Consider the following 18,096-nt stretch of genomic DNA (forward strand, 5'->3'; position numbering starts at 1 on the left):
AAATTGCAAGACAACAGCATCTTGTTGTAGAAGAGGCTAGATACTCAGTACTCCGATATACTGTCTATGGGTGGAGACTAACAGGCTACAGTCAAAACCATTAACAGGATAAGAAGCTAAGGTCACTATCAGGTGGCCATTTGTAAACACCCACTGGAACACACAACTAGTCTTGGGCGGAATAGCGTATAAACCGTATAGCGGGGTATTTGGAAAAAAGCCACGGGATGGTTTTTCAATACTGTCAAAACAAAAGTTTTTCAATTCATTTGAATATTTGTAGCTACTTTTGAAGTTATTACCTGCAGTCAACTTGTGCAATACCTTAGGAGATAAAGCAGATTGCATTCTTCATTTTAACCTGCCACAATATTTTAGATGAAGCTCACAGTAGTTCCCCAGAACAGTTGAGCCAGTCAGAAAGCGAGTTGGTGAGACCATAGCTTTCTATACCTCTCTGCGAGTCTCTGTTGTGCAGCGCACATGAGGTGATGAAGTTACACTTGTATGCAAATCCCTGCTAAATAAGGTCTTTCTGCCAGAAGTCAAAGAGCTCTGGATGAGTTATCTGTATTGCTGCCATTTTTTCCCTGTGCATCTACCAATATTTATTTTCTCCCCCGTTCATCTCCCATCTACACATGCTGCTCTTCTTTTAGAAAAGCACGCATCACAACTTTGTTCATTTGCACAACATCTCTTGTTCACTTTTGCTTGGAAACGTCCACACTCACCGAAAATGATATTTGGTAGGTACTTGCTATGCTTGTTTACCTTCATGAGCTGTATTTGCCTGTCTGCAATTCATTTTTGTTCGTTTTCACTCGTTAGCATTTAGCTATGTAATTTCACTATTAGTTTGTGCAAACTTTATTAGCATTCTGGGAATAGAGGCTCAGTGGGCATTTCTTGTGTTTGTAAACCACCCTTCTGTGCTATGCCGGTAATACCGTAAATCCCTGTATGAGAGAAGGAAGGTATGATATTATGAAAATCTGAATACCGTACAACCTAATCATTGACTCTCAACAAAAACATCCTGACACACACACATATACACATTCACACACGCACACGCACACGCACACGCACACGCACACGCACGCACGCACGCATGCACGCATGCACACACACACACACAAACACACACACACACACATACACACACACACATGCACGCACACACGCACGCACACACACAAACAAACAGATCTGGTGTTTTAGTGATTCTGGAGGTTATTTAAGGGTTTGTTTTATATTGTCAGTGAGATTTGACAACATCGACATCAAACAAAGAAAAACATAAAATATTCTACTCTACTGGACAGTTTTTATTGAGATCAACGTGATGGTCCCAAGGGGATTGGACGCACAATGCTACTGTACAAACCTAGCACACAAGCACTCGTGCACGCACACATACACATATACACACACGTATGCACACACACACACACTCAGTCTCTGTAATGTTTCCAACCCAGTGTGTGTTTTTCAACCTTTCTCTCTGGGATTTTAATGTGGATTTATGACCTCTGAGCTTACACACTCCAGCTTACATACATAGCAGTCAGTATGTGTGTGTGTGTGTGTGTGTGTATGTGTGTGTGGTTACGACTCATTTCACCTCTCCTCGGGGTGCCTCTGGAACACGGGGAATGATTCATTATCAGCCAGGTTTATATACACACACACACACACCCTGCACTCTGATGTCTTCCACATAGAGTTTGGACATATGGAATAGTGGAGAGGTAAAGTTACATGGAGGGTCAGGGTCAGACTTTGTGGAACACTTCAACTAATAACAATTCATCATAGGAGGATTGAAACGATGTTCTGATATGGTGTGTGATTGTGTTTGTCAGATGATCCAGACCCGGAGGGACAGGGTTTCTGCCAGGCCGGGTTCAGTGTGGACTTCACCAAGGTAACAACCATCACTACCCACTTGACGTCCATGTCATGACATCCTCATCACCGTCCATGTCATGACATCCTCATCACCGTCCATGTCATGACATCCTCATCACTGTCGACAATCCTCAATACAGAGAGAACCCCTTAGCTATTTTTTTTCACACAATCACAGCCGAGTCAAAATATTCCCAAGACGTGTGTGTGTGTAAAAAGACATGTTTGTCATAACACCCTCCCTCCTCCTCATCCTCCCCTTCTCTTGGTCTGACCCGTCCTCTCTCAAGACAATAGAGAGACACACAATAAGGGTTAGAGGGGAGAGAGCTAGGAGGCATGAAACTTTGTCCGTTTCAATCACAGAGGGCCTTGCTCATGTGAACATCTGAACCCTCTTCCTCTCTGCTCAACGTACCCTCTTGTACAGGAAGCTGTCATTTTCAACAGGAAGTACACATGGATGACTGAAGACAGTACACCCACACACATAGAAACAAACAGACACACACACATGGTCTTTTATGATTGTTTCTTCAATGTTTATCAATCAGTGCGTAAGTCAGGACGAGCTAGACCACCTAAAGGTCCAAAGCAACCATTTTTATCTGAATATTAAAACATTTTTGGGTGATTAAAGGGTATAAAATAAACAAAAATAGCTTCTTAGCAAAGAGCAATTTCAAAAGCAAGAATTTTGCTATAACTGTCTGGGAGTGGTCTGAGTGTGGAGGGGAAAACTGGAAATGAGCTGTTATTGACAGAGAGGTTTGAGAACTGACTTTTTTATTGGTCTATTAACTAATGTATTACCTGGTGATGACACCAGTCAGGCCAAAACTACAACGCAGCAAAATAGGCTGGCATTTAGGTGGTCTTTTCAAACAGCTCTTACACTAAAAGGGCATTATCATAATGTGGAAATATATATAAAACACAGGAAAATGTTTCTGACTGCACTGGGCCTTTAAAGTGCATTGAATATGGTTTAACACAGGCAGATTAAGTATCGTCGCTTATATGATCCTGTGGGGTCACGATCAGGGGCTCTCGTCCCGACCCAGATGTATATACATTGCATTCGGAAAGTATTCAGACCCTTTTCCACATTTTGTTACGTTACAGACTTATTCTAAAAAAATGATTTTTAAAATCCTCATCAATCTACACAGAGTACCCCATAATGACATAGTGAAAACAGGTTTTCAGAATAAAAAAAATAGAGAAATGTGTGAGGCTCGAAATTGAGCTCCATTCCATCCTGATCATCCTTGGTATGTTTCTACAACTTGATTGGAGGCCACCTGTGGTAAATTCAATTGATTGGACATGATTTGGAAAGGCAAACACCTGTTGACAGTGCAAGTCAGAGCAAAAACCAAGCCATGAAGTTGAAGGAATTGTCCGTAGAGCTCCGAGACAGGAGGCACAGATCTGGGGAAGGGTACCAAAATATTTCTGCAGCATTGAAGGTCTCCATCGACACAGTGGCCTCATTCTTAAGTGGGAAAAGTTTGGAACCACCAAGACTCCTCCTAGACTTGGCCAACCGGCCAAACTGAGCAATCTGGGGAGAAGGGCCTTGGTCAGGGAGGTGACCAAGAACCCGATGGTCACTCTGACAGAGCTCCAGATTTTCCTGTGGAGATGGGAGAACCTTCCAGAAGGACAAACATCTCTGCAGCACTCCACCAATCAGGCCTTTATGGTAGAGTGGCCAGACAGAAACCAATCCTCAGTAAAAGGAACCTGACAGTCAGCTTGGAGTTTGCCAAAAGGCACCTAAAGTACTCTCAGAACATGAGGATCGAGATTGTCTGGACTGATGAAACCAGGATTTAACTTCTTGGCCTAAATGCTAAGCGTCACATCTGGAGGAAACCTGGCACCATCCCTACGATAAAGCATGGTGCTGGGGATGTTTTTCAGCGGCAGGGACTGGGAGATCTGTCAGGATCGAGGGAAAGATGCAAAGTAAAGTACAGAGAGACCCTTGATGAAAACCTGCGCCAGAGCGCTCAGGACCTCAGACTGGGGCGAAGGTTCACCTTCCAACAGGACAACAACCCCAAGCACACAGCCAAGACAATGCAGCAGTGGCATCGGGACAAGTCTCTGAATGTCCTTGAGTGGCCCAGCCAGAGCCCAGACTTGAACCCGATCGGACATCTCTAAAGAGACCTGAAAACAGTTGTGCAGCGACGTTCCCCATCCAACCTGACAGAGCTTGAGAGAATCTGCAGAGAAGAATGGGAGAAACTCCCCAAATACAGATGTGCCAAGTATGTAGCATCATACCAAATTGCTACCAAAGGTGCTTCAACAAAGTACTGAGTAAAGGGTCTGAATACCTATGTAAATGTAATATTTCTGTTTATTTATTTTTCATACATTTTCAAAAATATGTAAAAACCTGTTTTTGCTTTGTCATTATGGGGTATTGTGTGTAGATTGATGAGGTGGAATAAAACAATTTAATACATTTTAGAATAAGGCTGTAACATAACAAAATTTGAAAAAAAGTCAAGGGGTCTGAATATTTTCCGAATGCACTGTAAATTCAGCTTTTGTCCAGTCTTGAAGAAGTTAGTCCTAACCCTGGACTGACCCTGACTTTCTCTTCCTCAGGAGGGGACACTGGTGGTGGGTGGACCTGGAAGCTTCTACTGGCAAGGTAACATTATCCCACTCTATGTGAAACACTAGAATTGCAAACAAAAAGGCAGAGAGACAACGAGAGGGGGAGAAAGAGGTGAGTTTAGCAGCACGATCAAGGCACATTCCAGCACCAGACCTGGATTCACATAGTATTTGATGAAGCACTGCTACAGTTAATTTCTCTCATTCCTGATGTGCAGTTTGATCCCAGGAGAAGCCAGAGTAGGACAAGGTAGAGTGAGAGACCCTCCCTCCTCTCTCTCTGACAGGAAGTGTTTGAGTGAGTCTAGGCTCAGTTGTAATGAGCTGATCAGAGGGTAATGGGGTATGGAGGAACTCCCACTCTCCATGGTAATGGGTGTGTGAGTTGGAGGGCAGACACCTGCTTCAGTCTGACAGTGGACCTTGATATTTGAAGATGTGTGTGTTCGTCATGGTCACTCCCATCTTGTTAACCTCTGTGCCCTATCGCTCCAGTCACTTAATTCATTTAAAAATGAAAGAGGATATGAACGTGCTTTTACAACAAGAACTGCCTACTCTGTCTGCCATATGCCTTTAAAATTGAGAGATAGACAGAAGTGGGTAAGAGAAAGATGGATAGTCAGTGAGTCTTTTAATGAATTAATATTATGTTGTATTAATCCTTTGTCGAAGGTGGTTTATGATTTCTCTATGCCCCTGGTCTGTGTGTGTGTGTGTGTGTGTGTGTGTGTGTGTGTGTGTGTGTGTGTGTGTGTGTGTGTGTGTGTGTGTGTGTGTGTGTGTGTGTGTGTGTGTGTGTGTGTGTGTGTGTGTGCGTGCGTGCGTGCGTGCGTGCGTGCGTGCGTGCGTGCGTGCGTGCGTGCGTGCGTGCGTGCGTGCGTGCGTGCGTGCGTGCGTGCGTGCGTGCGTGCGTGCGTGCGTGTGTGTGTGTGGGCATGAAATTGCCCTCAGCTTGGCTCAGCTTCCTGGTGTTTAAACACTTCCTCTAGATGTTTATAAAAGCTCTCAGAGCAGAGAGTTTATGGTCTCTAATATACAGCTATTATCACAGGTGTTTAGGCTGAGTTATTATGGGAAGCCTTTTATACAGCTTATTATCAGAGGATCTGAAGGAACCTCTTATACTATCAGTAATGAGGATGTCTGCAGAGGGTTAGGGGTCTGTCTCTGTGATTAGGAGCTGTCTGTGGAGTGGGTGTCTGTTATTATGGTGTGTGTGTGTGTGTGTGTCTGGAGAGGCTCTGTTTCTGTGTCTGTGGTTATGGTTATGGTCTGTGAAGAGGGTCTGTCTTGTCTGAGTAGAAGGTCTGTGTTTGTGTGTCTGTGATTTGGGTTAGTGTCTTTGTAGGTATGCATCTATAATTAGGGTTGGAGTCCATGTCTGTGAAGGGAGTTAGGGAAAGTGGGAGTCTGAGACAGGGGCGATTTCTCTCTGTCAGTACCCACCACATTAAGGAGGATTGATGTGAGGTTGAGGGCAGCTGGAGATAAAGCAGTAGGCCTATGTTTGTCTGACCTCCCCTCCACAGCATGGCATTTGCTACAATAGCAGAGAGATAGAGAGCATAAGCTCTCTTTTAGACAGTGACTAATATGCAACACAGTGTGTTTCATTCTAACTCCTGGTAACGGGGTGTTTCAGTGTTCCTCAGGGAAGAGCTCCTCATACCTGTGAGTTTCATAACAAATGGCAGGAAAGTGTGTGTTGGGTCGTGCATGTTTGTGTGACAGAATGACAGTGCAGAAGTTATTGCTCCCCATTGGGGCTGGGGTTGGCCTGTCCGTTACTGACCATTGTGTGTTTCTGACCTCTCTCTCTCCAGGTCAGGTGATGACTGCAGGCGTAGCAGAGATATTGAATGGTTACTCTCTAAAAGCCGTGCTCAGGAGAGTCCATGGAGAGAAACAGACACACGCTGCAGCTGATACCCATGACGACAGCTACCTAGGTAACACACACACAGTTTAATCTACACACACACACAAACACACACACACACTCACTAACTAATATCTCTCTTGTCTACAGGTTACTCTGTGGCAGTGGGGGAATTCACAGGAGACTCAGAGCAAGGTAAAAGACAACACTTTCATCCCTGTGTGTTTGGTGCTTGCAGTGTTTCAGAGGCTAGTCCGATGGACAGTAAGTAACTAGTAACTACACTGCAAACTAACCAAGAAAAGTAACTTGCTACAAAACCATATTTTCTGCCTCCTACATCATCTTCTTAATTAAAACATGTCACCAAGGGTTGACACATGGTTGTATAATGATTTTATACAAGGGTTGTATTGTGGTTGTAGGCTGGTTGTGTTCTCATCTTTGAATTCCTTAAAGCTGGAGCTTGCTGGGCTGGGTTTGTGGTCTGGTCTATACCGGGAACAGGGTTTGGGGGAGGTACTCAGATCAAAACCACTCTCTGTCTCTCTCTATCTTTCTCTCTCCCTTCAATCATCAGTCAATCTGTTGTCAGCTTTTAGTGTCTTCAGTCAGGGTGGCCTAGAGACAGAGACACACTGAAAGGCAGGCATCCAGACAGGCAGACAAAAGAGCAGGCAGGCAGTGTTATATAATGTGTGTTCCTCTCTCCATTCCAGAGCTGATAGCTGGGGTTCCGAGAGGGGCACAGAACTTTGGATATGTGAGTACAGAATCACACACACACATACACAAGTATTGCAAACATGCATAGCAGCACACACACACACAGTATATGTAAGTAAGGAATTATACAATTCCTGCGTGTCCAGAGAGGAAATGTTTCCAAAATAGAATTCCATTCCTAGTTGATATCGCTTAGCAACAACAAATCCCCCCACTCTGACCACAACACAGTCCTAACTCACACCAAGACATTTGTCTCCTTAATGACACACGACTTCCGCTCCATAAGAGCTGACCCAGCCTGACCCCTTTCCCTGACACACACACGACCCCCTCACCTCTAACACACACTGAAATCTAGATAGAGATGTATTCAGAGCAGACAAGCCTGTGTGGTTGTGTCAACAGGCTCTGGGGCCGGTAGCCCTCACATTTGTGGTCAGTGGGCGTCAGGGTTAGGCCTGTTTGGCCTGATGAGACTAGAGTAGCTGTCAGCCCACGTTAGGCCTCTCAGACCTGGCGAGACAACCAGCCTGACACCCCTGAGAGAGAGGAGGAGGGGGGGGGGGCAGGGAGTTAAGTGTCTGCACGTGTCTTTCCTTCTGTCTGCCCCTCTGTCTGTCATTCCGATCAACCGTCTATCTGTCTGTGTGCATGTCTGTCCATCTGTTCGTTTCTCTGCCTGTCTGCCTGTCTGTTTCTCTATATTTGTTGGTGTTGTGTGTATGTGTTTGTCTCTCTAACTTTGTGAGCACATGCACATGTGTGTGGGTGAGTGTGTGAATGTGTAGCCCCTGGCTGTCTCCATGTGGTTGTTATTGTAGGTCTTTTGAAGGAATTCTTAGCCCCTCTGTCTCCCCCACAACTGGGGTTATGGAAATGGAGGGTATGGAACAGAGGAGGGGGAGGGGTGAGGCAGTGGGGACAATGGGGGGTGAAGGAGGGAGATAGGGGGAAGGGGGACCAGGCAGAGGGAAAGAAAGAGTTTCTATTTCAGCTCATTACATCCTGTCTATGCGTTTGCATGATGTATGTGTGTACCTGTATCAGGTGTGTGACTCTTGTGTTCTGTTTCAGGTAGCTGTGATTAACTCCACTAATCTGACATTCATCATGAACTTCACAGGAGAGCAGGTCAGCAACACACAGTAACGTCACACACGTACACACACGGCTATTCATCTTTTACCCAACTACTTTATCGCACCACTGTACCTCACTGACTGTAGTCATGTTGTGAAATGTTTTGTCAGATGGCTTCCTACTTTGGCTATTCTGTGGCTGTTACTGACCTCAATGGAGACGGGTGAGTTATCTATCTTTCTATCGCTCTATCTTTCATCTCTCTCTCACATTTTCAATTTAAGGGGCTTTACTTTTTTCTGTCTCTCTCGTCTCTTTTGTCTCTCTTTGTCTATCGGCACCTTTGTCACTCTTACCCTCTCTTCCTGTCCCTACACATCTTCATGGTTCTTGTAGCGAAATAATTGTTTAGTCTGAGCCAAGAATGGAGAGAGTTAGGGAGAACATTTTTCAGCATGTTCTTTGAAGAAGAAAGATAGATTTAGAGTTAGATAAACTTGGATTTTCTTGTCAGGAACATATACAGGATTCTACCCTCGACAACATAACCTTCACTCCAAATCAAAACTCAAAACCTACAACCTGATTTTGGACAGAATCACCTGGAAGGCTTACAACTACCAAAGATTATTATTCCAAAGCTATACAGCAAATGCTCTGGAAAACAACAGAAACCTGAGAACACCATCCAACCTGGAACTGAGTGAGTAATGTTTAGTCTGAAGCTATATTCTATTTCCAAAAGCCAAGAAGAAAAATACGTTACATTACTTTATAAGGGCTGAATGCTAAATTAAGGCTGCCAAGCTTGATACAACACTAATTAGCACTGACGTGTCAAGTGAGAGGTGTCAAAGACCTTTAGCACAACAATGGCAGGATAGTCGCAGTCTACTCCAACCAAATGGAGAGGCCTGAGAAGCTGCCTCCTGCTGTTTAGAGGTTATTAAAATACAGTACCCTGTGTATGTAAAGAATGATGAGGCAAGAAAAGATCACAAAATGAAGCTCCATATGGAAAATCAAGTGACGCTTTTTACTGACTCTTATAATAATGGGAACATCAGCAACGTCATCTTCCACACAAACAATTCCCTGGCATGGCACAGTGCTATATTAGCACACTATCCCTCTGTTAAGAGGGGGGGGTTAACGAGGGGTGGAAACTCAGGATACTAGACAACGAGGACTCTGAGTCAGGTAATATAAATCTCTATAAGTATGGAACAGTATTAGTACAGGGCAACCCCAAAGCGTTTCAGCTGGACTTTCACCTAATCAAAGAATTTGCCCAGCTGGAGAAGCTCTCCCTTGAGAATAATAACCCCACCCCAAGCGGGTCAGACCAGACCTCTTCTTTATATAACCCTACAGACGAGCAACCCCAAGCAGAAAGTCAACCTCCCAGCACCAAGTACTACCCCCTCATTGAAATGAAGGATCAATTTACCCGGCTGGAGGTAAGGCAGGTGGAGCTGGGTCAGCAGGTGATTACACTCCAGTCAGTACATACCCAGACAACAGTCCAGCACAACAACACCCCCTTAACGTAACCAGACCCTGAAGGTGGAGAGAGACATATCTTCACTCTGGACTGTGGTGAGACAACTTCAAAGGTATAAAAAGCAAGAGCAGGAGAAGAACAGAACACTAGAGGAGAGGATCAGACTGCTGGAGGAGAGGGTGAGGGGGATGGCGTGTGACAGAGAACAACCCACTAGAGAGGTGGCCACCCCCGCAGAGAAGCCAGCAGAACAGCCCACCTCAGCTTCCGACAAAAGTCTCGACACCACAGCAGAACAGTCCACACCAGACCCTGACCATAGCGTCAACATCACAGCAAAACATACAAATTAAGAACCCCAAGCCCAGGGGATCTCACCCCCTCTGAGCATCCCCCCATACAGCGGGTAAACGCAAGTATTTCCCGTGACTTTGCCTCAAAACCAAATGTTTTCCTTGCCCACAACTCCACCCTGGACTTGAACAGCCTCTATGACTAGGACCACCTATACAAGGCAGCAATGCCCATTTCCGCCAGGACCCTAAAAGGAAATTGCTCTCAAACGCAGCCCCAACACTTCACACAGGAGCAACAGAGGACCCACGCCAAGAGGACATACATCCAGACCACAACACCTCCAGCCACATCCACACCCCCACCCCAACCAATCAACACCCCCCCCAAGTCAACCATGCCTACACCCCATTTAGGCAGGCAAACAACAAACAAACACAGGCAAACAACAAACAAACCCCATTTAGCAGGCAAACAAGCCCAAACCCCACTCTTACACTAGCCCAAGCCAATGGCATGTACCAGATGCTCAGCCAAACCACACGACCAACAACATTGGACACTATGGAACACAGAGCCTTCACTATCTCATCCTGGAATATCCAAGGCCTGAGGTCATCTGACTTTGGCCTAAAGAGCAGGAACCTGGACTTCATCAAAGAAATTGGAAATACAGACATTGTCATCCTACAAGAAACCTGGTATAGAGGAGACAAACCCACTGGTTGCCCTCTAGGTTACAGAGAGCTGGTAGTCCCATCCATCAAACTACCAGGTGTGAAACAGGGAAGGGACTCAGGGGGTATGCTAATTTGATATAGAGCAGACCTAACTCACTCCATTAAATTAATCAAAACAGGAACATTTTGCATTTGGCTATAAATTCAAAAGGAAATGATCTTAACAGATAAAAATGTCCTCCTGTGTGCTACCTATATCCCCCCACTAGAATCCCCATACTTTAATGAAGATAGCTTCTCCATCCTGGAGGGGGAAATCAATCATTTCCAGGCCCAGGGACATATACTAGTCTGTGGCGACCTAAATGCCAGAACCAGACAAGAACCTGAAATCCTCAGCACACAGGGGGACAAACACCTGCCTGGAGGTGACAGCATTCCCTCCCCCATATGCCCCACTAGGCACAACTATGACAACATAACCAACAAAAACAGGTCACAAAATGCTCCACTGTAATAGTGAAGGTGTAAACTTGGCAGTAGAAAATCTTAACAGTATATTTGACCTCTCAGCTTTCCTATCACATCTAAAAATCTCAAATAGAATACCGAAGAAAATGAACAACAATGACAAATGGTTTGATGAAGAATGCAAAACTCTAAGAAAGAAATTGAGAAACTTATCCAAGCAAAAACATAGAGACCCGGAAAACCTGAGTCTACGCCTTCACAATGGTGAATCACTAAAACGATACAGAAATACAATACAGAAAAAGAAGGAACAGCACATCAGAAATCAGCTCAATGTAATTGAAGAATCCATAGACTCTAACCACTTCTGGGAAAATTGGAAAACACTAAACAAACAACAACACGAAGAATTATCTATCCAAAATGGAGATGTATGGGTAAACCACTTCACCAATCGTTTTGGCTGTATAACAAAGAACAAACAGCTAAACATAAACATGATCAAATACAAATCTTAGAATCAACTATTAAAGACTAGCAGAACCCACTGGATTATCCAATTACCTTGAATGAACTACAGGACAAAATAAAAACCCTCCAACCCAAAAAGGCCTGTGGTGTTGATGATATCCTCAATGAAATGATCAAATATACAGACAACAAATTCCAATTGGCTATACTAAAACTCTTTAACATCATCCTTAGTTATGGCATCTTCCCCAATATTTGGAACACAAAAGTGGAGACTAATTTGACCCCAATAACTACCGTGGGACATGCGTCAACAGCAACCTTGGGAAAATCCTCTGCATTTTCATTAAAAACAGACTGGTACATTTCCTCAATGAAAACAATGTACTGAGCAAATGTCAATTGGCTTTTTACCAAATTATCATACGACAGATCACGTATTCACGCTGCACATCCTAAAGGACAAACAAACAAACCAAAACAAAGGCAACGTCTTCTCATGCTTTGTTGAGTTCGAAAAAGTCTTCGACTCAATTTGGCATGAGGGTCCTGTCACGACTTCCGCCGAAGTCGACCGTTCAATCCATGTTTCAGTTTCGTTTTGTTTTGTCTGTATTACATACACACCTGGTTTCAATTACAAATCAGGTTCCTTATTTAACCCTCTGGCATACATTCCTGTTCTGTCTGTGATTGTTGATGTCGTTAGTGGTTGTGTCATGTGCTAGTGTTTTTGTATGTTCCTATTTGGAATTATGCTTCATATTTTGAGTAAACTCCGTTATGTTACTCAATACCTGTGTCCTGCGCCTGACTCTGCTATAACTCTGCACCCAATCGATGACAGAATCACGGACCTTTCAAATGGAGTCAGCAGGTGCAGCTAGCCCTTCTCTCACAGTAGAGGAGCGCGTTCAGTAGCACGCGACCATGTTAAACAGGCTAGAGACAGCCATGCATCGCGTGCTGCAAACAATGGACAGATGGGAGAGAGGTGTCTTTCCTGTCAATCCTACTTCATCACCTCCGTTGGCCCTGGAGTGGGCCAACGCCATTTGGGGAAGGGAAGGTTTGACTCTGGATGACTACGAGGACTTCTCCCGCCACTTCCATCTGGGGAAGGGAAGGTCCGACTCTGGATGACTACGAGGACTTCTCCCACCGCTTCCATCTGGGGAAGGGAAGGTCCGACTCTGGATGACTACGAGGACTTCTCCCGCCGCTTCCATCTGGGGAAGGGAAGGACCGACTCTGGATGACTACGAGGACTTCTCCCGCCGCTTCCATCTGGGGAAGGGAAGGTACGACTCTGGATGACTATGAGGTCTTCTCCCGCCGCTTTCATCTGGGGAAGGGAAGGTCCGACTCTGGATGACTACGAGGACTTCTCCCGCCGCTTCCATCTGGGGAAGGGAAGGTACGACTCTGGATGACTACGAGGACTTCTCCCGCCGCTTCCGGGCAGGTTTTGATCATCCACCTGAAGGGAGAGCGGTGGGAGAGAGACTGTTTCATCTGAGACAGGAGATGAGGAGCGCTCAAGAGTTTGCACTGGACTTCAGAACTCTGGCAGCTGGTGCGGGATGGAATGAGCGGGCCCTGATCGACCACTACAGGTGTAGTTTACGAGAGGACGTTCGCAGGGAGATAGCCTGCAGGGACACTACTTTCAACCTGGACCAGCTGGTGGACTTGTCTATCTGGCTGAATAACCTGTTGGCCTCCCGCGGACGTCTGGATCGGGGTCCACATGTTCCATTTCCCAGCACCTTGGATCCCACACCGATGGAGTTAGGAGGGGCTGCTATGAGGGGGACTTGAGGGGGGAGCATTCCCTGCACCAACTGTGGCCGCAGAGGGCACACTGCTGGTCGGTGCTGGGGTGGTTCTCCAGGAGGTCGAGGTAGCAGGCGGAGCACTGGTGGGTCATCCCAGGTGAGTAGGCACACAACTCACCCAGAGCCCCCTGTTGCACACAAGTGGTTACCTATAGAATTTCTCCCCGCATTCCCAGCATAAGACGCTAGTAGATTCAGGTGCAACTTTATTGACCGCTCCTTAGCACATAGATCAGGGATTCCTATTGTTCCTGTTGATGTTCCCTTCCCTGTACATGCCTTAGATAGTCGTCCTTTGGGGTCAGGGCTAATTGGGGAGGTCACAGCGCCCATTCCTATGAGAACGCAGGGGGGTCACAAGGAGAGAATTAGTCTCTTCCTGATCGACTCTCCTGCGTTTCCTGTTGTATTGGGTCTTCCTTGGTTGGCCTCTCATGATCCTATTATTTCGTGGCAACAGAGGGCTCTCAAGGGATGGTCCCGTCAGTGCTCAGGGATGTGTGTAGGTGTTTCCTTGGGTGCCGCTACGGTGGAGAGTCCAAAACAGGTTTCCACCATGCACATTCCCCCCGAATATGCCGATTTGGCACTCGCCTTCTGTAAAAAGATGGTGACTCAATTACCACCCCATCGACAGGGGGATTGTGCGATAGATCTCTTGGTAGTTGCACTTCCCAGGAGTCTTGGGTATCCTCTGTCAAAGGAGGAGACGGTAGCTATGGAGAAATATGTCACCGAATCTCTGGGACAGAGATACATTCAGCCTTCCATCTCACCTGTCTCCTCGAGTTTATTTTTTGTGAAGAAGAAGGATAGAGATTAGCGCTGTGTATTGATTATCAAGGTTTAAAAAGATCACGGTAAAATACAGTTACCTGCTACCGCTCATAGCCAGTATGACCGAGTCATTACACAGGGCGCGCTTCTTCACAAAATTGGACCTCAGGAGCGCTTATAACCTGGTGCGTATCCGGGCGGGAGATGAGTGGAGGACAGCATTTAGCACCACTTCTGGGCATTATAAGTACCTCGTCATGCCGTACGGGTTAATGAATGCTCCATCAGTCTTCCAATCCTTTGTAGATGAGATTTTCAGGGGCCTGCACAGGCAGGGTGTAGTGGTGTATATAGATGACATTCTAATATACTCCGCTACACGCGCCGAGCATGTGTCCCTGGTACGCAAGGTGCTTGGTAGACTGTTGGAACATGACCTGTATGTCAAGGCTGAGAAATGTCTGTTCTTCCATCAGTCCGTCTCCTTCCTAGGGTACCGCTTTTCAGCGTCAGGAGTAGAGATGAAGAATGACCGCATTTCAGCCGTGCGTAATTGGCCGTCTCCAACCACGGTAAAGGATGTGCAGCGGTTTTTAGGGTTTGCCAACTACTACCGGAGATTTTTACGGGGTTTTGGTCAGGTAGCGGCTCCTACTACCTCACTGCTGAAGGGGGGACCGGTGCGACTGCAGTGGACAGCTGGGGCGGACAGGGCTTTTGGTCACCTGAAGACTCTGTTTACCTCGGCTCCCATGTTGGCTCATCCTGATTCCTCCTTAGCGTTCATAGTGGAGGTGGACGCTTCCGAGGCAGGGACAGGGGCTGTGCTGTCTCAGCGCTCGGGTACGCCACTAAAGCTCCGCCCATGTGCATTATTTTCGAAGAAACTCAGCCCGGCAGAGCGAAACTATGATGTGGGGGACCGGGAGATGTTGGCTTTGGTCAAGGCTCTGAAAGCGTGGAGACATTGGCTTGTGGGGGCTAGACACCCTTTTCTCATTTGTACTGACTACCGCAATCTGGAGTACATTCGAGCAGCAAGGAGACTGAACCCTCGCCAGGCAAGGTGGGCCATGTTCTTTACCCGTTTTGTTTTCACCCTTTCCTACAAACCAGGTTCCCAGAACGTTAAGGCAGACACACTGTCCCGGCTGTATGATACAGAGGAGCGGTCCACGGATCCCACTCCCATAATTCCAACTTCTCGCCTGGGTGCACCGGTGGTATGGGAGGTGGACGCGGACATCGAGCGGGCGTCACGTGCAGAGCCCACTCCCCCTGAGTGTCCAGCTGGGCATCTGTACGTTCCGTTTGATGTCCGCGATCGTTTGATCTGTTGGGCTCACACGTCACCCTCCTCTGGTCATCCTGGCATCGGTCGGACGGTGCGCTGCCTTGTTGGGAAGTACTGGTGGCCCACTTTAGCTGAGGACGTGAGGGTTTATGTTTCCTCCTGTTCGGTATGCGCACAATGCAAGGCACCTAGACACCTGCCCAGAGGGAAATTAAAACCCCTCCCCGTTCCACAACAACCGTGGTCACACCTATCGGTGGATTTCGTGACGGATCTTCCCCTGTCGCGGGGTAACACCACGATCCTGGTCGTTGTGGATCGGTTTTCTAAGTCCTGCTGCCTTTTTCCTTTGCCCGGTCTCCCTACGGCTCTACAAAGTGCGGAGGCCCTGTTCACCCACGTATTCCGGCACTACGGGGTGCCTGAGGATATAGTTTCTGATCGGGGTCCCCAATTCACGTCTAGAGTTTGGAGGGCGTTTATGGAACGTCTGGGGGTCTCGGTCAGCCTTACCTCATGTTTACACCCCAAGAGTAACGGGCAGGTAGAAAGAGTCAACCAGGATGTGGGTAGGTTTCTACGGTCCTATTGCCAGGACCGGCCGGGGGAGTGGGCGTTTTACATCCCCTGGGCGGAGATGGCCCAAAACTCCCTCTGCCACTCCTCTACCAACCTATCACCATTTCAGTGTGTGCTGGGTTATCAGCCGGTCCTGGCACCATGGCATCAGAGCCAGATCGAGGCTCCTGCGGTGTATGAATGGTTTAGGCACTCAGAGGAGACATGTGCTCCTGCGGTATATGAATGGTTTAGGCACTCAGAGGAGACATGTTGCCCATGTGCGTCTACAAAGGGCCGTCAGGAGGCAAAAGGCGAGTGCCGACCGCCACCGCAGTGAGGCCCCGGTGTGTGCACCCGGGGGATCGGGTCAGACCTGAAACCGAGGAGACATGTTGCCCATGTGCGTCTACAAAGGGCCGTCAGGAGGCAAAAGGCGAGTGCCGACCGCCACCGCAGTGAGGCCCCGGTGTGTGCACCCGGGGGATCAGGTCAGACCTGAAACCTGCCCCTTCACCTGCCCTGCCGGGAGCTGGGTCCGCGGTTTGTGGGGCCATTTAAAGTCCTGAGGAGACTGAACAAGGTTTGTTATAGGTTACAACTCCCCACTTATTATCACATTAACCCCTCGTTCCATGTGTCTCTCCTCAGGCCGGTGGTGGCTGGTCCACTCCAGCAGTCTGAGGTGCGGGAGGTTCCTCCGCCCCCTCTGGACATCAAGGGGGTCCTGGCGTATACTGTACGAGCCATCATGGACTCAAGGCGTTGGGCGAGGGGCCTTCAGTACCTAGTGGAGTGGGAGGGGTACGGCCCGGAGGAGAGATGTTGGGTACCGGTGGAGAACATCCTAGATCCTTCATTGCTACAGGAGTTTCACTGTCTCCACCCGGATCGCCCTGCGTCCCATTCTCCGGGTCGTCCCCGATGCCGGTGTCGGCGCGCTGCCGGAGCCGCGCGTCAAGTGGGAGGGTACTGTCACGACTTCCGCCGAAGTCGGCCCTTCTCCTTGTTCGGGTGGTGTTCGGCGGTCGACGTCACCGGCTTTCTAGTCACCATCGATCCATGTTTCAGTTTTGTTTTGTTTTGTCTGTATTACATACACACATGGTTTCAATTACATATCAGGTTCCTTATTTAACCCTCTGGCATACATTCCTGTTCTGTCCGTGATTTTTTATGTCGTTAGTGGTTGTGTCATGTGCTAGTGTTTTTGTATGTTCCTATTTGGGATTTTGCCTGATATTTTCAGTAAAGTCCGTTATGTTACTCAATACCTGTGTCCTGCGCCTGACTCCGCTATAACTCTGCACCCAATCGATGACAGGTCCGCTATACAAATTTATGGAAAGTGGTGTTGGGGGAAAAACATACAACATTCTAAAATCCATGTACACAAACAACAAGTGTGAGGTTAAAATAGCCATTGGGTGAGACAGGGATGCAGCTTAAACCCCACCCTCTTTAATATATATATCAACGAATTGGCGCAGGCACTAGAAAAGTCTGCAGCACCCGGCCTCACCCTACTAGAATCTGAAGTCAAATGTCTACTGTTTGCTGATGATCTGGTGCTTCTGTCACCAACCAAGGAGGGCCTACAGCAGCACCTAGATCTTCTGCACAGATTCTGCCAGACCTGGGCAAAAACAATAAATCTCAATAAGACCAAAATAATGGTGTTCCAAAAAAGGTCCAGTCACCAGGACAACAAATACAAATTCCATCTAGACACCGTTGCCATGGAGCACACAAAAAACTATACATACTGTACCTTGGCCTAAACATCAGCGCCACAGGTAACTTCAACAAAGTTGTGAATGATCTGATAGACATGGCAAGAAGGGTCATCAAAATGAACATAAAATTCGACATACCAATTAGGATCTGGATGAACCTGGAGAAGAGTCCCCTAAGCAAGCTGGTCCTGGATTGAATTGAGAGAGGATTGTTAGTATGTGTTCCAG

At 47.1% G+C, this 18,096-nt stretch overlaps 1 protein-coding gene across 2 annotated transcripts in view; it reads left to right on the plus strand.

Annotated features, from left to right (window-relative positions):
• Nucleotides 1–18,096, plus strand: part of itga8 (integrin, alpha 8) — a 61,059-nt gene that overhangs the window by 4,486 nt on the left and 38,477 nt on the right. For both annotated transcript variants that reach the window (XM_046313551.1, XM_046313553.1), the window contains 7 exons: nucleotides 1,869–1,930; nucleotides 4,543–4,588; nucleotides 6,381–6,506; nucleotides 6,587–6,631; nucleotides 7,156–7,199; nucleotides 8,240–8,296; nucleotides 8,416–8,468. In XM_046313551.1, coding sequence (XP_046169507.1) covers nucleotides 1,869–1,930; nucleotides 4,543–4,588; nucleotides 6,381–6,506; nucleotides 6,587–6,631; nucleotides 7,156–7,199; nucleotides 8,240–8,296; nucleotides 8,416–8,468 — 433 coding nt within the window. The remainder of the gene's footprint in view (nucleotides 1–1,868; nucleotides 1,931–4,542; nucleotides 4,589–6,380; nucleotides 6,507–6,586; nucleotides 6,632–7,155; nucleotides 7,200–8,239; nucleotides 8,297–8,415; nucleotides 8,469–18,096) is intronic.

The sequence above is a fragment of the Oncorhynchus gorbuscha genome, linkage group LG19 (assembly GCF_021184085.1).
Source record: "Oncorhynchus gorbuscha isolate QuinsamMale2020 ecotype Even-year linkage group LG19, OgorEven_v1.0, whole genome shotgun sequence".
NCBI lineage: Eukaryota > Metazoa > Chordata > Actinopteri > Salmoniformes > Salmonidae > Oncorhynchus > Oncorhynchus gorbuscha.